Source organism: Hemitrygon akajei, chromosome 12, assembly GCF_048418815.1.
Source record: "Hemitrygon akajei chromosome 12, sHemAka1.3, whole genome shotgun sequence".
In the NCBI taxonomy this organism is placed as follows: domain Eukaryota; kingdom Metazoa; phylum Chordata; class Chondrichthyes; order Myliobatiformes; family Dasyatidae; genus Hemitrygon; species Hemitrygon akajei.
In genome coordinates this window covers 52,879,005-52,903,793 of record NC_133135.1, presented here as the reverse complement: position 1 = coordinate 52,903,793, position 24,789 = coordinate 52,879,005, and the positions used below count along the sequence as shown (strand labels likewise).

Here is a 24,789-nt window from a genome sequence, read left to right as displayed (position 1 = left end):
TTAGTGTAATGTTTTACTGCACCAGCGATTAGAAGATTGGGGTTCAAATCCCTGTGACTATGTGTTGCTGCCTGGTTTCCTCCCATATTTTTCAAGAAGATGTATAGGCTAAGGTTAGTAAGTTGTGGGCAGGCTATGTTCTCACCTGAAGCACTGTGACATTTCCATGCTGACCGCTTGGGGCTGTGCTGGCCCTTGACACAAAATCATACTTTTCACTGTATGTTTCAATATTTCGATGTATAAGTGACAAAGCTAATCTTTTAAAAAAAAAATCACTAAATACTGGAAAAAGCCAATGAGTAAAGTCTTTTATTTTTTCATCAAGCTTTTTTCTTGTGTTCTTCAACTGACTTTTACTGAAGCCAAAACCAACAGTAGGATCAACTTTCTGGCAATAATTTGTTTTGGATTTAAACTACTAGCCTTGAACCTAAAAGTTAGGTCAAACACACAACAAAATTGTCAGTGTCATCCTAATTCCCCTCTACTACTAATGAAACAAAATTTTGAAAATGACCACCAAAATACTTAATTTCAAGTAAATAAATCCCTGAGAGTTATGAGTGACTAAAATGTAAATTAGTACTTGCAATTTTGGACTATGACAGCCAAAAGCTTTATTATTGAGAGAATATGACAAGATTAATACATCTTGGCTCTAGATATGTTTTTTAAAAAGAAATTTGGGATTATAGATTAAGGAAAGCAAACGAGTGCATTCATCATTTCAAATCAAAGATCAAGTTACTTAATAAAAGTTCAAAGGACATGTCACAATCACTTCTCACATGAACTTCAATAACCTAAACATTCTGAGGTTCTGCAAATAAAAGATAATAACAAGAAGATAAAAAGCTTAATCCTTTGACAGCTAAATGCCAGCGAGAAAAAATATATACATAAAACATTAATCCTGCAAAATCACATGGAGAGAGTGGACTGAAGATTACAAATGATTTAGAGATATATTTTATGCCCTTGTAGAAGAGTCAATATTCTGACCTGTTTATTATCAAAAAGAGACCAGACCAAGCCAATGACCTCAATGGCAGTCTACAACATCCAAAACTGCGTCACAGCTAACACAGAATTAATACCTTCGCTTCATCCCATAAAAATTCCAAATATTGAAAATATAAAGATTCATTATTTAGATATTCATCACAAGTTTTGGATCCTTTCCAAGGATTCCAAATTGTCAATATCTTCATTATGCTCAGCCTTTATAACAATTCTGCAACATTAAACTTTTAAAACCATAATTTTTAATAGAAATCTCATCCTTCAAAATTCTTTTCATTATTACTGCCCTGGCTTATGAACATTAAGAACAAAAGAACATAGGAAATAGCAGCAGGAGTAGACCATCTGGTCCATCGTACCTGCTCCACCATTCATGGCCATGGACTGATCTGGATTCATGGACTCATCTCCATCTACTTGCCTTTTCCCCATAACCCTTAATTCCCTTACTATCCAAAAACCTATCCTACTTTGATAGATATCTTTCACCTAGATACATCAACAAAAATAATACAAACATCACTGTCAATGATTAATCAAAAACAAGCAACCTTTACTTACGGGTTATTTGTAGAATGCTTGTGATTTTTCCAAGCTATCTTGGCAAAGTGCTCTGGTTTTGTCCCTGCAATTAAAAAAAAAACAAGAGGTAATGTACTGGAAACATATCATACTGAATCTTTAAATAGGATGAAATACAATACAGGCTTGTACAATTCAAGTCTTCCCTCTGCTAACTATGAGGTTTCTTTGCAAATCACTCTTCCTGATGCAAGATTTCAACCCGAAAATGTTGACAATTCTTCTTCCCATCAGCAGATTGTTCATCGCTCTGGATATGTTTGCAACTTCAAATTAATCTACATTGAAGTTAATTTAAAACTACTTCGAAGAAGACTTCATTGACACTGTTCTTCAGCCAACTTGCATGGATGTTAACACAGAGAATGAAGACAGACCAACATTTTCAGAGCTTCTATGAGTCATGTATAGATTCCAAGTCATTTCCCAAAAAAGTTGAAGAAAGTTTAAGTGTGAATTTTATACAATGGCAAATTCAAAATTTTTTAAAAAGCCACAGACATTGGCAACACACTAAAAAGAGAGCATGAGTTGATCTAGTCTGTGGAATTAGGCAAATAATAAACAGGAAACTGACTTCTCTCATATTAGGAAGAGGACTGAGGTGAAGATCAGTCCATTACACTCCCACTAAGAAAGTACAATCAGGGTGAGGCGAGCTAGATCTTGGAGTCTGCAAAAACATGGAACCAGCAATAATTATTATAAGAAGCAGACAACATTTCTGGTTTTAGTTCCTTTGTCAGAACTCAATGTTGACCACTTTCCTTTCCATAGATGCTGCCAGATCTGCTGAGTGTTTTTGGATTAGATTTCCGGCATCTTCAGAAGTTTGATTGCCAACAGCTGTCAAGAGGATGTTAAAGACTCTCAGGTGAGGACAGCCAGCAGCAAATGCTGTGGTCACAAGGCTGCAAAGAGTTTGGAGAAATACGAGAACTGGGCTGAGAAGAAAACGATAGCCCAGCAGTTTAAAGCAAGGCAGCATAGGTAACATGAGCAAACAGTGAGTGAAAATGAACCTTAAAAGTTAAGTGAGAATAGAAAGGTATGCAGGTTGTGCAAGAGATCTACAAGAGTATCCATTAGTGTGACATACAGCAGTTAATGATCCTAGATTCCAACAACTTTGCAAATCCTAATACACCTCTACCGATGTTATTAAAAAAGTGTAGTGTGAAAATTCCCATATAAATGTTTACATAAATATTTTTAATTCACGGAGCTAACTTTGTGATAGCTCACTGAGGAGGAAACCAGAGGTCCATAAACCAGTCCTCATCGGGGAATCAGGGGAGAAGAGGGTTGGCAATTTTAAATTTCTTGGTATTATCATTTCAAAGGATCTGCTCTAGGTCCAAAATGTAAGCGCCATTGCGAAGTAAGCATGCCAGCACCTCAACTTTCTGAGAAGTCTGTGAAGAATTAGCACGTCATTTAAACTTCCACAAACTACTACAGAATCCCATCTAGGCCTCTTACAGTATGGGCGTCCCAGTTGCATACAATCCAGAAATTCCTGGTATGGAAATATCAATGCCCTTGTATAGAAAAGCCTACTAAAAGTAGTGGATATGGCCCAGTCCATCATGGGTAAAGCCCTCCCTACCACTAAGCACATCTACACAGAGCACTGAAACAGGAAAGCAGCATCTGTCATCAAGGAGCCCCTCCTCCCACACCAACTATCCAGGCCATGCACTCTTCTTGCTGCTGCCATCAGGAAGAAGGTACAGGAGCCACAGGACACACACCACCAGGCTCAGGAACAGTTATTACCCCTCAACTATCAAGTTCTTGAACCAGAGGGGATAACTTCAGTCAGCTTCCCTTGCCCCATCACTGAACTGTTCCCACAACCTATGAACCCCCGTTTGAGGACTCTTCATCTCATGTTTTGGTTATTTATTGCTCATCTATTATTATTTGTTTTTTTTCTCTTACATTTTGTATTTGGACAGTTGTATTTTTGCACATTGGTTTTTGTCTGTCCTCTTGGGTGTGATCGTTCATTGATTCTATTGTGTTTCTTGTATTTACTGTGATTGCCCCACAAGAAAATAAATCTCTGGGTTGTATATGACTGCGACACCTATACTGTAAGAGGACTAGACAGGATAACAAATAAACTCTTCTCGAGCCCGTAAAGAGTTGGGATGGATGGGAAAGTTTGTCAAGTGTATTCAGGAAAGTTTTGTAAATCAGTACATAGAAGTCCCAAAAACAGAGCACGCAATATTAGATCTGCTTTGAAGGGATGACAGGACAGGTGACAGAAGTTTGTGTAGGGGAACACTCTGTATCTAGCAATTACTAGTTTCAAGGTAATTATGGAAAAGGGTAGGTCTGGTCCTCAAACTGATATTGTAAATTGGAGAAAGGACAATTTTGATGGTATCAAGAAGGATCCGTCGAATGTGGGTTGGGACAGGCTGTCTTCTGGCAAAGGTGTACTTGGTAAGTGGGGGCCTTCAAAAGTGAAATTTGAGAGCTGACCGAGGAGGAAACCAGATCTTAAATGGATTTTTTTACAGCAGTGGTTACTTGGCAAGACGGACACAGAGCTTATATAAGTGAGGAAAATCAGCAGAAAGGTCAGGGACCCTATACAGATTACAGAGGAGGAGATGTTTGCTGTCTTGAGGCAAATTCAGGTGGACAAATCCCCAAGGCTTGACAAGTTGTTCCTGCGAACCCTGCGGGAGGCAACTGCAGAAACGGCAAGGGGCTGAGCAGATATTTAAATCATCCTTAGTGACAGGTGAGGTTCCGGAGGATTAGAGGACAGCTATTGTTGTTCAACTGTTTAACAAAGGCTCCAAGGATAAGCCAGAAATTTATAGGCTGGTGAGCCTGACATCAGTAGTGGGAAAGTTACTGGAAGGTATTCTAAGGGACTGGATATATAAGTATTTGGAGAGACATGGACTAATTAGGGATGGCCAGCATAGCTTTGTGTGTGGTAGGTTGATTTCAAACCAACTTAAAGAGTCTTTTGAGGAGTTTACCAGGAAAGTTGGTGAAAGCAAGGCAGTGGATGTTGTCTACATGGACTTCAGCAAGACATTTGACAAGGTCCTGCATGGGAAGTTGGTCAAGAAGGTTCAGTCGCTCAGCATACAGAATGAGGTAGTAAATTGGATTAGACGTTGGCTTTGCAGAAGTCAGACAGTGGTAGTAGAAAGCTGCCTCTCTGACAGGAGGCCTGTGACTAGTGAAGTGCCATAGGAAGCATTGCTGGATCCTTCGTTGTTTGTCTTCTATATGAATTATCTGCATGATAATGTGATTAATTGGATCCCCAAATTTGCAGATGACACCAAGATTGGAGATGTACTGGGCAGAGAGGAAGACTATCAGAGCCTGCAGCAGAATTTGAACTAGTTGGAATAATGGGCTAAAAAATGGCACGTGGAATTTAACGCAGGCAAATGTGAGCTGTTGCGGTTTGCGAGGTCCAACACAGGTAGGTCTTCCACAGAGAATGGTAGAGCACTGAGGAGAGCGGTGGAACAAAGGGATCTGGGAATACAGGTCAATAATTCATTGAAAGCGGCATCACAGATAAATACTGTCAAAAAGAAAGCTTTTGACACATTATCCTTCATAAATCAAAGTAGTGAGTACAGGAGATGGGATGTTACGTTGATGTTGTACAAGACATTGGTGAGGCCTAATTTGAAGTATTGTGTGCAGTTTTGGTCACCTCCCTACGGGAAGGAAGTAAGTAAGGTAAAAAAAGAACAGCAAAAGTTTGCTGGGACTGGAAGACCCGAGTTATAAAGAAAGATTGAATAGGTTAGGACTTTATTCCCTAGAATGTAGAAAATTGAGGGGAGATTTGATAGAGATATACAAACTAATGAGGAGAATACATAAGGTAAACACACAGGCTTTTTCCACTGAGGTTGGGTGAGACTACAACTAGCGGTCATGGGCTAAGGGTCAAAGGTGAAATATTTAAGGGGAACATAAAGGGGAAACTTTTTCACTCAGAAGGTGGTGAGAGTGTGGAACGAGCTGTCAGCACATGGTGGATGCAATTTCGATTTCAGCTTTTAAGAGAAGTTTGAATAGGCACATGGGCAGGAAAGGAATGGAGGGCTATAGTCCAGGTGCAGGTCGATGGGACTAGGCTACTTAAATGGTTCGGCACTGACTAGAGGGGCAAAGGCTTGCTTCTGTGCTGTAGTTTGCTATGACTCCACATGGTGACATAAATGTAAACGATAATAAATTTACTTTGAACTTTGAAGGTTGAGGTATAATTCATGGCTAGACTGCTCAATAAGATAATTGCCCATTTAGCACTTAGTTGTTTGGTGGCTTGCTGTGAGACTTCCTACCTGAACACAATGATCAGTATTAGTAACCCAGCCATAACAGACGTAAAAGCATGCAGATTCGCAGTCCAGTTTCTAAGTGTTGTTAATTGACAACATAATTCTGCCTGAACTGAAATCATCCTCTTTCAGCTAACTGGAGTGTTTAACCAATTTTATAGCTGAATTGTTAAAAATAGATTATCAATCAGCAAATTTAACTGCTTTTAAACTAATTCTGATGTCAAGTGTGCAGGTATAGTTACCATATTTCTCCATATGCTCTTTGCCAGCGCTTCCGAATAACTGTGGCGTTATTGGAGCAGCAGATATCCCATACTTATTGTTCAGCACCTCGCAGTGTTTGTCCATGGGATTGGTCCTGTCCAGGAACTGAAATACAAATGGCATATAGTCAGATTCCATACACAACACAGTATAATTTTATCAGAGAAAATTTACTTGTGTTGACGAATTGGAATTGAATTGAATTGAACTGACTTTATTACTTACATCTTTCACATACATGAGAAGTAAAAATCTTAACGTCTCCATCTAAATGTGCAAGGTGCAATTTATAGTAATTTATAATAAATAGTATCTACAACAGTATTGTAAATATAACATAGAAATACAATTGTATCAGCATAAATTAATCAGTCTGATGAACTGGTGGAAGAAGCTGTCCCGGAGCCTGTTGGTCCTGGCTTTTATGCTACGGTACCGTTTCCCAGATGGTAGCAGCTGGAACAGTTTGTGGTTGGGGTGGCTTGGGTCCCCAATAATCCTTCGGGCCCTTTCTACACACCTGTCTTTGTAAATGTCCTGAATAGTGGGAAGTTCACATCTACAGATGCACTGGGCTATCCGCACTACGCTCTGTAGAGACCTGCAATTGAGGAAAGTGCAGTTCCCATACCAGGCAGTGATGAGGCCAGTCAGGATGCTCTCAATTGTGCTTCTGAGAAAAGTTTTTAAGGATTTGGGGGCCCATACCAAACTTCTTGAATCATCTGAGGTGAAAGAGGCGCTGCTGCTTTCTTAACCACACAGCCGGTATGTACAGACGACGTGAGATACTCGGTGATCTGTATGCCGAGGAACTTAAAGCTGTTCACCCTCTCAACCCCAGATCGATTGATGTCAATAGGGGTTAGCCTGTCTCCATTCCTCCACAACCAGCTCCTTTGTTTTTGCAACATTGAGGGAGAGGTTGTATTCCTGACACCACTGTGTCAGGGTGATGATTTCTTCTCTGTAGGCTGCCTCATTATTATTTGAGATTAGGCCAATCAGTGTAGTATCATCAGCAAATTTAATTAGCAGATTGGAGCTGTGGGTGGCAATACAGTCATGGATATACAGAGAGTAAAGGAGGGGGCTTAGGACACAGCCCTGTGGGGCACCCATGTTGAGGGTCAGAGGGAAACAGGATGGGGGAGAAAGCAGGAGAGCAAAACTGAAGCAACACACACAAAATGCTGCAGGGACTCAGCAGGCCACGCAACATCTATGGAAGAAAAAACAAATGTGTGTTTAAATATTATTCGAGTAGAGAGCAGATTAGAAATGTTTCAACCAAAAGCAAATTAATTTAATGAAGCAATAGAGCTTTACATAGGTATCAAAAATGGGGTGGGGGACTAAAATTAGGTTTATAAAGACGACAGGCAAAGTTTAGACAGTGCAGATAGAGAAGTTTCAGTTAGAAAGGAAAGAATTGCAACATTCTCAAAAAAACAAGCAGAAGTTGTTGTACATATGATAAAATCCAGAACACACACAAACTGCTGCAGGAATTCAGGTGGTCAGGTAGCATCTAAGGAAATTTAAAAACAGCATTTCAGGCTGACACTCTTTTTAATAAATACTTTAACCCTAGTGCTGATGAGGCAAGATTACCAGTGAGTAACTAACACTAGTATTGAAAAAAAATAATATTACGCCATCAATTAACTTACAAGTGCTAATTTATCTGCTTTGAATGCTTTACATGCAGGAATACTAGGGAAATATACAACAGAAACATCAGAAAAAAATGAAACATGTTATTTCCAAATTACACCAAAACAGCTCACAATGATGAATGTTACATTCCTATTTCATAAAAAAGGTACTGGTGTAAGTCCATTAACAACGGTCATTAGCTCTGTCTAGTGGCAAGAGATCTTAAATTTGAAAAACAGTCTTCCCATACCTCAGAAATTTGGGTTAATTGGGACAATCAAAGAACTCATCTAGGACTAATCTGCATCATATTATCTTTCAAAAAATTAGCAGAGAAAATGGAATATAGCAAGCATGGTACAAATGGACTTTCAAATGTTTAATGAAATATAGCATCAGGGATATATTGGTAAAATCAAAACATGTGGCAGGTTGAATTAGTGGACGATTAATGATAGAAAGCAGAGTGTATGGTTAAATTGAAATTTCTCATTTTGTTAGTGTGCAGCCCATTGCACACAATACGGATGTCCAAATAGAAATCGCTGCCTTCTCCACAGATCATGGTGATGCTGGCATTGTATCACAGCCTGGCAGAGATATCATGTTAAGGGGTACTGAACTCCAAGAAGGATCCAGCAAACCAGAGAAAAACTTCTGTCCAAAAAAACATGAGAGATTCTGCAGACAGTGGAAATCTAGAGGAACACACACAAAATGCTGGAGAAACTCAGCAAGTCAAGAAGAATCTATGGAGGGGAATAAATAGTCAATGTTTTGGATCAAAACCCTTCATCAGCACTGTAGAGGACAAGGGCAGAAGGAGAATAAGCTAGCAGGTTATGAGGGAGAAAGTGGGTCGTGGGGGAGGGGAGAATGAAATAAGAAGCTGGAAGGTGATAGGTGGAAGAGATAAAGGGCTGAAGAAGAAGGAATCTAACAGGAGAGGACAACAGACAACTGAAGAAAGGGAAGAGGGAGGGGAACTATGAGGTGATGATGAGCAGGTGAGAAGTGAAGGGGTGAGAGGGTAAACTAGAATGGGGAATGGAAAAAGAGGAAAGGACAGAGGGGGAAAAAGTTATCAGAAGTTGGAGAAATCGATGTTCATGCCATCAGGTTGAAGACTCCCCAGAAGGAATTTGAAGTGTCAGCTCCTCCAACCTGAGTTTGGCCTTATCATGGCAGTAGACACATCAGAATGAAATGGGAAGTTGAATTGCAATGGATAGCCACCAGGAAATATTGTCTTTTGTGACAGACTGAGAAAAGTCCTCAAAAAATATCAGGTCTCACTGATGGAGAGGAGGGATCACCAGGAGCATCAGATACAATAGATGACTCTAATAGACTTGCAGATGAAGGGTTGCCTCATCTGGAAGGACAGTTTGGGGCCCTAAATAGTGGTGAGGGAGGAGGTGTAGAGGCAGTGTATCACCTGACACACTTGCAGAGTTAAGTATATTGCCCAGAATGTTGCTGGAGACTATATTTTCTCCAACATAATAATTGTTGAATGGAACATTGAGGGAAATACAAGGCCTCCGGCAACATTCTTCAGGCTGCTCCAAAAGGTGAAAGATTTTATATTCAACATATTCATTCCCACAAGAATATTTTGATATACCAATAGACTCAATGTTAGCTAAAACATTAAAGCAACAAACAAGAGATTAAGAATACGTCTGTGGACAATCTACACAGTTCATCATTTTGCATGTTTTTTCTAGGAGTGCGTATTATACCAACAATTAAAAAAGGAAAACTACTGTGGATGATGGAAATCTGAAATGAAAAGATGATGGTAGTGTTCAGTAAGTTAGAAGCATTTATGGAGAGGCCAATAAATAAAGTTAATATTTTGTATTAATGATCCTTCGTCAGAACTTCCAATTGTGGATTTTTAATGTATTATTTTGCACAAAAAATAGTTTATCTCCTATTTTATCTCCCAGTTATTTCCAATCTCCCATTGTTAAAAGGCCATTGACCTGAAACATTAGCTGTTTCCTCACTTCATGTTGAGTGCCTATCCTGCCAGGAGTTTCTGCTATTTTTTTGATTCTATTTCATTGAAACATGTTTGTCATATTGCAGACCTTCATTTTGCCAATTTATGATTTTGCCAGGAATACGAATTGAAAAAGAATTATTTACTGTTAACTCTGCTGGAAATCTTCTGACAATAGATACTTGATTATTTGTTAATTGAAGAGATCATCAAACGAGAGGAACAAAAACCATTGACAAATAAATGTTTTCACTACAAAATGAGTTGTTACAGTCCAACATGCACATTTTAATTAACACCTAGAGAAAAAAAATGCTTGTGCCCAAATTAATTTCCAGAACAACTATCTTGTTGAGTGCTGAACACAACTGATTTCCAGCCTTTTTATTAGATTAGCAAAGAATGTAAATTTCCACTAATTCAGAATTCTATGCTGCAATTGTTAACATCTTCACTGCACTAAATAAGTAAATAATGGTAAAAAAAAACACACAGGGCAAGAGAGGCAGTATTATGTCTGAAAAAGCCATAACAAAAGGAAAATTGTATTAGAATCCAAAACAGAAACTGGAAACATTCAGCAGATCAGGCAACTTTTCTGGAAAGAGAAACGATTACTTCCAAAGCTGCTGCCAAAATCCTGAGATTATTGTTTGATTCCTTCACTAATTTTGTGATTTACTCACCTTTAGCTACATGTATTAAATTATTCCATTATCAGGACATACAATAATTTATTACATGTAGCTAAAGGTAATTCAATCACAAAATTAATGATTTATGAAGGAAATATTTTTAAAAGTTAGAAAGATACAAATGCAGGCAAAATGGAAATTTATTAAAAATTATTAAAAATTCCATGAAAAATTATTATCTGCAACAAATGATGTGCCTGTGGAGAAATGCAAAATGCAGAAATGCAGAGATGCAAAGGGACTTCAGAGTCCTCGTGCAGGATATCCTAAAGGTTAACCTCCAGGTTGAGTCGCTGGTGAAGAAGGCAAATGCAATGTTGGCATTTATTTCTAGAGGTACAGAATATAACAGCAGGGATGTGATGTTGAGGCTCTATAAGGCACTCGTGAGACCACAGGTGGAATATTGTGTGCAGTTTTGGGCTTTTTATTTTTGAAAGGATATACTGACATTGGAGAGGGTTCAGAGAAGATTCACGAGAATGATTCCAGGAATGAAAGGGTTACAGTATGAGGAACATCTGGCAACTCTTGGGCTGTATTCCCTGGAATTCAGGAAAATGGGGGGGGGGGGGGGGGGAATCTCACAGAAACATTCCAAGTGTTAAAAGGCCTGAACATATTAGATATGACAAAGTTATTTCCCATGGTAGGGGAGTCTAGGGCAAGAGGGCACAACTTCAGGATTGAACGACATCCATTTAGAACAGAGATGTGGAGAAATTACTTTAGTCAGAAGGAGGTAAATCTGTGTAGTTTGTTACCACGAGCAGCTGTGGAGGCCAAGTCATTGGATGCATTTAAGGCAGAGGTAGATAGGTTCTTGATTAGCCAGGGTATCAAAGGGTAAGGGGAGAAGGCAGGGGAGTGGGAATGACAGGATCATCCCGTGATTGAATGGTGGAGCAGACTCAATGGGCCGAATGACCTACTTCTGCTCCTATATCTTATGGTCTTATGTATCTGTGATGCAACTGCAAGTTTTACATTGTACTTTGTGCACACGCGTACTTGTGCACATGACAACGATGTGACTTTGACTTTATAATGTTTTCTCTGTAAAACATGTCTTCATACAAGGAAGGAAAATCACTGGGGACAAAGTAGGATGAAATATTAAAGGGGAAAAATAAAACAAATGACTTCTATTTCAGATTTCCAGCATCTGCTAAATTGTTATGGATTATATTGATGCAGATTACAAAACAATCTCAACTCACAGAAGTACAAGTTTAAGACATATCAAATTTTGATTCAAACTCACAAAACATTCTTCTCTACCTTTGAAGTAAGAGATCCTCTTTCCATTTTTTCAAATCCCAAAGCAAGAGTACAATCAGCCAGTCCTTAAAACATCGGAGAAGAATATTAAATTATTATAATGTTCGTGTGAATAGAAATCAGTTATTAGAATTATCCATGAATTTAGCCATAGATTATCCATTATTTTAATTGTAATTATATTCAACAATGATATTTTATCCAACAACATTTGGTCCATCATGTTCAAACCTATCTCTCTCTCTGTATTTGAGTTCCCTACCAGTCACACTGGAAAATCTGACCGCTGCCACCATTACAGACAGCTGGTAATAAAAAAATGTTGATAACCCTGTTCACAAATTGTTCAAGTCGAACTCAGAGAGGAAAGTGCAATTTAGCAGTAATTTACTGTAACAAGATGTTTCAAAGTTCTTCAGAGGAACATTAATCTAAATGTAACATGACTAATGTAACCACATATCACAACAGCTGACACCGAACCTGTTGGTTTAAGGATTCATCTGTACAAGTAAGGAGAGACATGGAAGCTTTAGGGAGGGAATTCCTTAGATTAGAGTGTTTGTAACGGAATCCCTGGTCATTTAAGGTTGAGTGATTTTAAAGTACGGCACAACAGAGCCAAGGCTTCACAAATCCAGCTACTCTGATTCAATCTTGACCTCTGTGTGTACAGAATTTACATAATCTCTGAACCAAAATCAAATTTATTATAACTGTCTTATATGACATGAAATTCGTTTTGCAACAGCAGTACAGGGCAAAGACATAAAATTACTACAAATAAGCAAATAGTGCAAAACAAAGAGGAAGGGCCTTCCTGCGATCTCAAGGGTTTCCTCTGGGTGTTCTGGTTTCTTCCCAAATCCCAAGAAATTTGCAGGCTGATAGCTTAAACAATCATTGTAAGTTGCCCAGAGTGTGATAACCATATGGAGAGAATAAAATGTCAACTTCCTTGCTGTGTATGACTCTAAAATCTTAGATATTCATGGCTGTAGTTGGAGGAGTTCAGAAATCTGAGAGACAGGGGTTTAAATAAGATTACCAAAGTGGAACAGCAAGCAAAAGGAGGTTTAAGAACTACCTTACAAACTCTAAAACTGAGACATTGCCATTCCAGAAAGTCCAGTTACGATGACAGAGACTGCAGACAAGGAGAGGCTGATGATATAGCAAAATTGGAGTCGCAATGTAAAAAGGACAAATTGAAAAGGGTGATGGATACAGGACTGAAGGTGTTACATTTGAATGCACACTATATGGAATATGGTAGATTAACTTGTAGCACATGTACAAATTGGTATGTATAGATGAATGATACGTACAGAGATGCTAAAAAGTTTGTGAACACTGTAGAATTTTCTCTTTCTACATAAATATGAGCTAAAATATGATCAGATCTTTATGCAAGCCCTAAAACTAGATAAAGAGAACCCAATTAAATAAGTAACACTAAAAAAACATATTTGTTCATTTACTTATTGAGAAATATGATCCAATATTACATGTATTTGTTGGAAAAAGTATGTGAACTTTTGCTTTCAGTAACTGGTGTGACCCCCCCTTGTACAGCATTAACTTCAACCAAATGTTTCTGGTAACTGTTGATCAGTCCTGCACATCAGCTTGGAGGAATTTTAGGCCATTCCTCCTTACAAAACTTCTTCAACTCTGGGATGTTGGTGGGCTTCTTTGCATTAACTGCTTGCTTCAGGTCCTTCCACATTTCTATAGGATTCATGTCAAGACTTTAACTTGGCCATTCCAAAACACGAATTTTCTTCTTTTTAAACCATTCTGTTATTGATTTACTCTTGCCTTTCAGATCATTGTCTTGTTGGATTATTGAACTTCTGTCAAGCTTCAGGTGATGGATTGCTACCCTGACATTCTCCTGTAAAATGTCTTGACACAAATTTGAATTCATTGTTCCTTCAGCAATTGCAAACTGTCCAGACCCTGAGGCAGTAAAGCAACCGAACTCATGATGCTCCTTCCACCATGCTTCACAGTTGGGATGAGGTTTGGGTGTTGGTGTGCAGTGCCCTTTTTCCTTCAAACATAGCAATGTGCAATTCTGACAAAAAGCTAAACTTCTGTCTCATCTGTCCACAGAACATTGTCCCTGAAATATTGTAGAACATCCAGATGGTCTTTTGCAAACTTGAGATGTGCAGCAATGTTTTTGTTTTGGAGAGCAGTGGCTTCCTCTGTAACGTCCTTCCATGAACACCATTCTTCTTCAGTATTTTTCTTATAGTGGACACATGAACTTCAGCAAGTTCTAGAGATCTCTTCAGGTCTTTTGTTGTTACCCTCGGGTTCTTTATCACCTCCTTCTGCATTGTATGTTATGCTCTTGGTGTGATCTTTGCAGGATGCCCACTCCTAGGGTGTTCTTTCATTTGCAGATAATTTCTCTTACTGTGGACTGATGAACACTCAGGCCTTTAGAAATGCTTTTGTAGCCTTTTCCAGCTTCATGCATCTCTATGATTCTTCTTCTAAGGACCTCTAAAAGTTGTTTTGATCGAGGTATGGTGAACATAAACAGATTTTTTTGAGAAAAGCAGGCTCTGTCAGTAACCTGACTTCTGTGCTTATTTTTTTTAATATATATCTAGGGCAGGAAACCTCTACAACCCGCACTTCCAATCTCATCTCATTGATTGGTACACCTGACTCCAAATAGTTTTTGTATAAGGCATTACCCCAGAGGTTCACATAGCTTTTCCAAAAAACACATGCAATACTGGATAATTTTCCTCAATAAATAAATGAACGAGTATAATGTTTTTTGTGTTACTTATTTAATTGGGTTCTCTTTATCCAGTTTTAGGACTTGCGTGAAGATCTGATCACATTTTAGGTAATATTTATGCAGAAATAGAGAAAATTCGACAGGGTTTATAAACTTTCCAGCACCACTGTATTATATATGGGCATTAATGAATCGTGGCTGAAAGATTATAGCTGGCAGCTTAACATCCAAGAGTACACATTGCTTCATAAGGACAGGCAAGTAGGCAGAGGAGTGGGGTGGCTCTGTTGGTAAAGAAATAAAATCAATCATTAGAAAGAGGTAACATAGTATCAGAAGGTGTAGAAGCCTTGTGGATAGTGGTAGGAAACTGCAGAATAGTAAAAAGGCCCCAATGTAAGTTATATGCAGACTTCCGAAAGTTACCAAATACTAAAATAACATGAGACATTTTTCACATTTCTCTCTTTATTATCTTCTCATTTTTAATTAACTTACTTCTAATTAGTTAACTCCAACTCAAAGGTTTTGCTACTTGTATTTAATTCTAAAGCTGTGATAACTTACCTCCTTGTATCAGTTGTCTGGCCATGAACAGAGCTGTAGAACCAGTCGAGCAGTTGTTGTTAACATTAATGATAGGAATTCCAGTCATTCCCAAACTGTGGTAGATTGCACGCTGGCCACAAGTCGAGTCACCTTCATAAGAAAGACAACATAAAATCATTACTCCTGGTTCTGAACCAAGTTGCATCCACAAAAGACTGCACCCAAAGCTAAAAATAAATGCTACAAGATAGAAGCAGCAGAACCAGAAGATGTTCACTCAGCCTCTAGAACGCATGCCATCATTCAAATAGATCAGATGAGCCTGTGTTTCATCCACTCTGCCACCTTCTTCCCATATCTTTTAGTTGCCCAAATGTTACTGATCCTAGCCTTGGAATAGACTAAGCACCCAGCCTTCAAAGATCTGAGGATTTACATTCTCTGCTTTAATTAGCAAGATTCAGTATTGTGTCCAAGGCTGCTCTGTAAAGATTTGGGCCAATATTGTTTCATCTTGCTCCTCAGCCTTACCCCAGAGATAGCAAGTGCACCTAGCAAGCTTCCTCTTACCTTGGTCAATAGACAATAGGTGCAGGAGTAGGCCATTCGGCCCTTCGAGCCAGCACCACCATTCACTGTGATCATTGCTGATCATCCACAATTAGTACCCCGTTCTTGCCTTCTCCCCATATCCCTTGACTCCGCTATCTTTAAGAGCTCTATCTAACTCTTTCTTGAAAGCATCCAGAGGATTGGCCTCCACTGCCAATGAGTGATATTTTTTATGCTAAATTTAATTTTAATTAATTCACAATAGTTAACTGTTTTTAAATAATTCATATTTTGCATGTATTCATGCCTCTATGATAGTGCAACAGGTTAGCATTGTGCGTTACAGCACCAGTGATCAGAGTTCAATGCCCAACGACGTCTGTAAGGAGTTTGTACATTCTTCCCGTGACTGTGTGGGTTTCTCCCACATTCCAAAGATGTATGGGTTATGGTTAAATTGTGGGCATGCTATATTGGCTCCAAAAGCATGACAACACTTGCATGCTGCCCCCAGCACATGCTGGTACTGTGGTCTTTGATGTGGAGCTTAGGTTAATGGCATCTAACAGTGACTCCTTTGCTTGCATCTTTGGAAACAGCTCTATTTCCATCTTTAATATCTCTATTTTTCCCTTTCAAGGTTCTTTTGAAGACCCTAACCTGGAGTTACATGCTGACTGCGGTTCTTTGCGGGAATGGGACTCGCTATCAGGGTTCCTTATATCAGAGTTGCCATTGACGTGTGGGAGGAGGGAGCTGGGGGAGACTTTGGGGTTCTAACATTTGCCTGTCATTCATTCTTTCAGGCACTCCTCTGTTTTTGTGGATTATTTGTGAAGAAAAGCATTTCAGGACGTATATTGTATACATTCCTCTGACATTAAATTGCACCTTTGAACCGTTGAAATAAGGCATTTCACTATATGTTTTGATGCAAATGTGAAAAATAAAGATGATCTTTATCTTTAAAGATCTAATTTTTGCTCATCTGGGGTTTGATAGTAGACTGTCAGCAGGGGCTCAGATTGCCCTTTCTAAGGCTGATTTGCCACTCATGGTCTACTCTACCTTTATGGAACAGCTGCAGTAAGACCACTAGGATCTTACAAAAGATGCATGGCTACAAAAGACGAGGACAGTCATGGCAGGAATAACCATGAGGTACTGGCCAGGTCAAATACAATCCAGCCTAGGGTTATGAATACTTCACAGGCTTAAATTTGGACTTTACTTACAATATTTCACAGCACTATAGCCTAGTGCATTTAAATATTTTTGAATAGTTTAGCCACAGCTGCAGGGTTTAAGACATGCCAGAATTTTTGCACTTAACTAGAGCTACAGACATTGTATCATTGACAAAGGAAGTTTGACAGTGTGGGAGCAGTTCTGAGAAATGCCACACCTGCCATGGTAGCTTTCAACACAGATGTCTCTATCTGGAAAGAAATATCATATTCACAAGCTATAGGACTATCAAAGTAATCAATCCTAGTTAAGTATCCCTTACCGTATACATAACCCACACAAGCTTGTTCCACAGCAGAATATGCAATGCCTGCATCAGCCAGCGCCTTCTCCGCTACAAGGGAAAGCAAATAACGAATTATATTTTCTCTTCTGTAGAATGTATTTATCAAATTCAGGATAATGCCACCAATTCATTTGATGTGGTAATTAAGAAAATATTAATTAAGTAAATAATGAAACGGCTCACTAGTCTAAGCTCAGTCTTGTCAATGCAGAGGACAAATAGTTTTGCAGAGCACCTGTAATAGCCATTCTGAGCATGTCATTTCAACTTCCTCTCCCATTCCCACACTGATCTGTTCTTGGGCTTCTCTACTACAATGGTGAGGCCAAACACAAACTAGAAGAACAACATCTCATATTTTGCTTGGGTAGTTTGTAACAAAGGTATGAAAAATGAATCTTCTAATTTTAGGTAACCCATACCTGTGTTCCTATCCTACTCCCACCAGTCCATTCATATTTTCTCTCCTTTGTCCACCTTTTCCATCCCTCTTCCTTTCTCTACCTGCCTATTTCCCTTTTGCTGGATCCATCTACCCCATCATCAACTTGTTTCTGTCCCACCTTTTCCTTGCACACCTAGAGAATGGCCATCCTTCCTTATCCCACTACACCCCCCCCACCCCCATAGTCCTGAAGCAGGGTCTTAACACAGAAACTCAATACAGTGGATTCTGGTTAACTGGGTCATCAGTTAATCATGGCAGCTGTTAATTTGGGACAACTCTTTAAGTATAAAAACTATTCAATAAAGTTGCCAGGATACCCTTCATGTATTTCGGACACTATGCAATTTAATTGGGACAGGAAACTGTTGCCAAACAGTTTCTAACCATCATCAGTCGCATGCATTACGTGGCTGTTAGACACTACACCATGATTCAAGAGAACAGTTTTTAAATAACACCAGTTGCATGTTTTTGCATTAAAAAAAAAAACAACAATTTTTGTCACTGTTGGTTGGTGAGAAATAAGCAGTAAGACAATTCAGAACTGGTTTGATCACTGCAATTTCAAGCACTCATGTTTGAGGATTCCAGAAAGAGCTGGGACTGAAAATGAAATCATTTCACTACTTCAATAAGTTAAGAACCTGAAAGAATTTTAAGGTATCAACAATCATCTGAATGTTACAATGAAAATGATGATTTGGAAGATGCAACCACTGACAGCATTGTATGAAGGCTGTCCACTATCTGCACAAGATGTCTGCTGATTTTGTTCATTTACAGTCAAAAGACCACAACGCAGATGAATTCCCCCGTCTCTAAGTATTAGGAACTAACAGGTTTATAATACTTTAGTAGCATTGGTAGTATTCTATCTTGTCTTCATTCTATTTAAGTACATAATTTCCATGAAACTTAAACTAATTTGGGCAGATGCTTAATGGAGTCAAAAGGTACTGGTCCCGATGTGTCCCACTTAACCAGAATCCACTGAGCAGCCTCCACAGATGCTACTTGAACTGTTGAGTTCTTCCAACAGTTTAATTTTTGCTCTGGTTGTGAGAAATCTCTGGTTTCTTTTTAATATGAATAAGCTGCAAAACATAACTGATTGCTACAGGACTTTACATTGTTCTATTCATAAATTCACACAGTTCGACCTGGTGTTCTGATTGCTCCATGATATGGGTTAACCACTTGACATTATATCAAACAATGTTCTTTGGAACCAACTCCAAATATCTCACTTCTTGAACATACTTTGTTCACCACCAATTTTAACATTAAGAGACAAATACAATATCATGGTTTCAAAGCATCGTGATAGTGATTGAGTTCTTCTATTTAAAATGTCCAACTTCTCATTACGAATAATCCAAAAAAAATTGCCAAAAGATTCGCCTACCTGCTTCTTTTGCCATGTCAGGATAGTCTAGGTCCCCAGGTTTTTCAAACTAGAGGGGGGAAAAAAAATCACATTGCCTCAATTATTGACAATAACTGTTAACTGCATCTTACTTGAAAAGTTTTGGGAAAAATTCAGTACGAATGACAAATTCATAATACAACAAATGACAGCTCTATGTCCCTTCAAATTTGGAAAATTGAATAGATAAGCCGTACACCTATATTTCTAAAGAGGATTTGGATATATTGGGGCGCTTATTTGCCACAGGAATTCACCTCTGTCCTTATATTCGGTGTCTACATTCCCCCCAGCATTAATGCTGAGGAGGCGCTCTGTGAACTGTACGGGGCTATTAGCGAACTGCAGAACACACACCCTGATGGTCTGTTTATTGTCGCCGGTGATTTTAACCATGCGAACCTTCAGTCAGTGCTCCCCAAATTCCATCAGTATGTGGACTTTACAACGAAAGGGAAGAACCCGTTGGACCTGGTTTATACAAACATCCCCGAAGCGTACCGGGCAGAGCCCCGCCCCCACCTCGGTTACTCAGACCACATCTCTGTTATGCTAATCCCAGCATACAGACCGCTCGTCAGGCACTCCAGACCAGTTCAGAAGCAGGTGAAAACCTGGCCAGCAGGAGCCATCTCTGCTCTTCAAGACTGCTTTGAGCACACTGGCTGGCACATGTTCAGGGAGGCTGCAACCGATGGCGACTCTACCAACTTAGAGGAGTACACAGCATCAGTGACCAGCTACATCAGCAAGTGCATTGATGATGTTACTGTGTCCAAGACCATCACTATACGCGCTAACCAGAAGCCATGGATGACCGCAGAGGTGCATGCGCTGCTGAGGTCCCGTGACTCCGCCTTCAGAGCAGGTGACAAGGCAGCTCTAACAACTGCGAGGGCCAAACCGTCCTGAGCCATCAGAGGGGGCAAAGCGTGCACATGCCCGGCTAATCCACAGCCACTTCCAGGACAACAGTGACACGAGGCGCATGTGGAAGGGCATCCAGGACATCACCAATTACAGGACAACATCACCTGACTGTGCAGGTGATGCCTCCCTCCCAGATGCATTGAATAACTTCTACGCCTGGTTTGAGGCAGAAAATGACATGGCGGCGAGGAAGTCCACCCCTCCTACAAATGACCAGGTGCTGTGTCTCTCCGTGGCCGACGTGAGAAGAACCCTGTGCAGGGTCAACCCACGGAAGGCTGCTGGACCAGACAACATCCCTGGTAGAGTGCTCAGAGGATGTGCAGACCAGCTAGCAGATGTTCTCACTGATATCTTCAACATCTCCCTGAGCAGTGCCACCATTCCAACGTGCTTGAAGGCTACCACCATCATCCCCGTGCCGAAGAAGCCTTCAGTGTCCTGCCTCAATGTCTACCGTCCCGTTGCACTCACATCCATCATTATGAAGTGTTTCGAGAGGCTCGTCATGAGGCATATCAAGACCCTGCTGCCCCCCTCACTGGACCCCCTGCAGTTTGCATACCGTCCCAACTGCTCAACAGATGATGCCATTGCCATCACCCTCCACCTGGCCCTAACCCACCTGGACAAAAAAGACACGTACGTTCGGATGCTGTTCATAGACTTCAGTTCAGCATTCAACACAATCATCCCTCAGAAACTGATTGGAAAGCTGAGCCTACTGGGCCTGAACACCTCCCTCTGCAACTGGATTCTAGACTTCCTGATTGGGAGACCTCAGTCAGTCCGGATCAGGAGCAGCATCTCCAACACCATCACACTGAGCACGGGGGCTCCCCAGGGTTGTGTGCTCAGTCCATTGCTGTTCACTCTGCTGACCCATGACTGTGCTGCAACACACAGCTCGAACCATATCATCAAGTTCGCCGATGACACAACCGTGGTGGGTCTCATCAGCAAGAACAATGAGTCAGCTTACAGAGAGGAGGTGCAGCAGCTAACAGACTGGTGCAGAGACAACAACCTGTCTCTTAATATGAACAAAAGAGATGGTTGTTGACTTCAGGAGGGCACAGAGCAACCACTCCCCACTGAACATCGAAAGCTCCTCGGTAGAGATCGTAAAGAGCACCAAATTTCTTGGTGTTTACCTGACGGAGAATCTCACCTGGTCCCTCGACACCAGCTCCATAGCAAAGAGAGCCCAGCAGCATCTCTACTTTCTGCGAAGGATGAGGAAAGTCCATCTCCCACCCCCCATCCTCATCACATTCTACAGGGGTTGTATTGAGAGCATCCTGAGCAGCTGCATCACTGCCTGGTTCGGAAATTGCACCATCTCAGATCACAAGACACTGCAGCAGATAGTGAGGTCAGCTGAGAAGATCATCAGGGTCTCTCTACCCACCATCACGGACATTTACACTACATGCTGTATCCGCAAAGGAAACAGCATTATGAAGGACCCCATGCACCCCGCACACAAACTCTTCTCCCTCCTGCCATCTGGGAAAAGGCTCCGAAGCATTCAGGTTCTCACAGCCAGACTATGTAACAGTTTCTTCCCCCAAGCTATCAGACTCCTCAATACCCGAAGTCTGGACTGACACCTTGCCCTATTGTCCTGTTTATTATTTATTGTAATGCCTGCACTGTTTTTGTGCACTTTATGTAGTCCTGTGTAGGTCTGTAGTCTAGTATAGCTTTCTCTGTGTTGTTTTTTTTAAACATAGTTCAGTCTAGTTTTTGTACTGTGTCATGTAACACCATGATCCTGAAAAACGTTGTCTCATTTTTACTATGTACCGTACCAGCAGTTATGATCGAAATGACAATAAAAGTGAATTTACTTGACTTGACTTGGCTTGTGCTTACTGACAGCAATTTATTCTGTAACAGGGTGGTGATTTGAGGAGAGGCAAGGATATTGAATCCCAACTGAATGAAGATCCAGTGATGTGGGTCCATGGTACTATAACTGATGCTACTGTCCTACATCATGGAGCAATGGGAAAAGGACCATGAAATGCCTTCCCCTGTGAGTCAGAAGTGAATAAATCAACAATGACTTCATACCCACTATCCAGCAACATTTAAATAAATGAAAACCTGAAGACAATGGTCAGGCTGTCAGATAACATGCAGGAAAATGTAACCCCATCACCAAGACAAATGTGAGGAGTGCAGCATGTTTGTTTTTGACACTAAGGTCGAGACAATCCAATTAGCTGACTCCTCAGGCTGCTTTCAGAGGGCCAGACCTGCTAGGACGAAGGCTCCTGCAAAGAGTATGTGCTTTTGTTTTAAATTCTCTGTTACCCCACTCTTGGCCTCTCCAAGATCTTGTTGCCAAAACCCCCAGATCCACTAAACTACAGTCGTGTTAATTGATGTTGATATAACACAACTTTCAAATCTATCATCCTCGACACTCTAAAAGAAAGAAACTCTTGACCTCTTGTTCTTGACAAAGCACCAACATGGTCACAATAATATACACAAAATCATGCAGGGACTTAGGACACGAGGGAGCACGTATAAGAGGAATAAACGGTCAACGTTTCAGGCTGAGACCCTTCATTGGGACTGGAAAGAAAGGTGGCAGAAGCCAGAATAAGAAGATGGAGGAAAATCACTTACCATCTTGTACTCCTTCCCCCTCTCCCACCTTCTTATTCTGCCACCTTCCTTTCTAGTTCCAATGAAGGGTCACAGCCTGAACATCGACTGTTTATTCCTCTCCATAGATGAGGTTGAGTTCCTCCAACATTTTGTGTGCATTGCTCTGGATTTTCAGCATCTGCAATATCTCTTGTATTTATAACTTATCTACAATGCACTTCCCTTTCCAAACCCTCAAAATGTATAGCAGCCTCTCAAATGCATTTCCAAGAACTGGAGAAATCTTTCTAATTATATTCTCAAGTTCGTGAAAGTACTAAAACACACTCAACAAAAATCCTAATCCATTGTGACAGTGGTATCCCTTTCACACTTTGAATACAGTTCAGTGTTTTGTTTGATGAATTGGTGTGGACAGATTATTTTGAGGAAAGAATAGATAGACTGGGCTTCAGTATGCTGGAGTTTATAAGAGTGGAGGGATAGAGACTAGAATGAAATACAAGCTCTTCACAAGTTTTGACAGAAGTGGATGCTTTCTTTAGAGGGAAAATGTAGAAATACCGCTGTTTTTCTTATCTACAAAGGGAAATAAGATGTGATTTCAGAAGTATTTCTCCACCACCTTTTAACTACCGTATATCAGCAAGGATTTCATCTGCTCTTGAACCTGTTTTACAAAATGATTGATGCCATTTTCAATTTCTCGCCAGGTGGCAAATCACACCCTGCGGAATGTAGTCATTGCATCAAACACCATTATATTGTGGGGAATCTACCACCAGGCACTAATTGTTCCCTGTTCTTGATAAGCTCTCCTCCAGGCTTGGCTCTCAGCAGAGAGGGTCTTTGGGCCACACATAATCGAATGTTGGATCTCCTTTGCCCCTTTCCCCTCATTATCTGTTCCTTATGTCACAAGTTCTTTGTGGATCTCAGCATTCAGGTTGATCATTTTATTTTCCCCCAAGACATCATGGTGTTTTCATTTCAAGAATACTTTGCTCACAATTAACTAGTTGCTTTGTACCCTGCTCTTTCTCATTACATGAAGCTCAATGCTTACTGGCAGAAGACCAGGTATTATTCCCAGGTATTATTTATGGCTTAGTTAGGGCATGTCAGGTACTAGACAAACAGTTAGCTGGGAACCGCCAGGTTGCCTGTGAAGTGACACCCGTGTAGAGATTCCTGTGAAGGGCTTTTGAACCCTTCAATATTGGCCTGGTATGATCCAAGGGGCAATTCCCTTCCATAGCATAGAGAAACCTCAACTAGATTAGACCCAACCATTCAGTGCTCAGGCAAGTTGATAAATTTTCCCTCCTAACTCTGCAAATCCTAATCATATGTTTGAAACACTGTGTATTAAGTGCAAACATAATTCTCTTTCAAAAATTAAAACACCATATATTCAGTTTAGAACTGTCAGCAATAGCCGGCAAGATCTGACTCATTAACTACAATCTGCAAAATAGAGAAAATCACACCAACTAAAAGGAAAAGAAACAAAATATCCAGTAATATTAAAAGCTCCACCTTTCACAGTTCTATAATATAACCCGCCCCTGCCTCCAGATACACACATTAAGAATGAGCAGCGTTGCTGAAGTTCGGATAGAATGATTCTATTCGCCAAACACTGACTGAACGACAGTCGTGCCTCACAGAAGCCTAGGCCAGTGTATACTGTACTCTCAGCTTCTATCGGTCGTCATCTTACAAGGAGAAACAGGAGTGTTTGGCCCTTGCGAATGTGCCAATGCATTTGCTCATTCTCCAAGACAGCCCTGTTGGCCGGCTATGTGACAAAGTAACCGATATAAACTCGTTTAAAGAGCCATCCAAAAGCTTCTGTCTGGGAAACGAGCCCCAGGCATCGGTCTCTTTGCTGTAAGTAACACCGCTCTAAAGCACCCGTACGCAAACTTTGCCTCTTTTTCTTCCTTCACACATACCTTGGTCATTCCCACTCCCACAACAAACGCTCGTCTCCGGACGGCTGCCATGTTTTCTGTCGGAAACACCATCTTTAACCCGGAACAAAGTTCACTTCTAATGCCACCGCCCTTTAAAGCTGCACAACGCACGAAAAAA

The 24,789-nt window shown here is 40.3% G+C and overlaps 1 protein-coding gene across 1 annotated transcript in view; it reads right to left on the bottom strand.

The window, feature by feature from the left end:
- The window catches only part of scp2a (sterol carrier protein 2a), a 91,190-nt gene extending 66,436 nt beyond the window's left edge, over window positions 1–24,754 (bottom strand). Inside the window, exons 1-7 of the mRNA XM_073063097.1 lie at window positions 24,651–24,754; window positions 19,117–19,165; window positions 17,240–17,311; window positions 15,196–15,327; window positions 11,865–11,929; window positions 6,197–6,323; window positions 1,588–1,651 (exon numbers count right to left, since the gene is read on the bottom strand). Of these exons, the coding sequence (XP_072919198.1) occupies window positions 1,588–1,651; window positions 6,197–6,323; window positions 11,865–11,929; window positions 15,196–15,327; window positions 17,240–17,311; window positions 19,117–19,165; window positions 24,651–24,722 (581 nt within the window). The 5' untranslated portion in view covers window positions 24,723–24,754. The remainder of the gene's footprint in view (window positions 1–1,587; window positions 1,652–6,196; window positions 6,324–11,864; window positions 11,930–15,195; window positions 15,328–17,239; window positions 17,312–19,116; window positions 19,166–24,650) is intronic.
- Window positions 24,755–24,789: the final 35 nt, after the last annotated feature.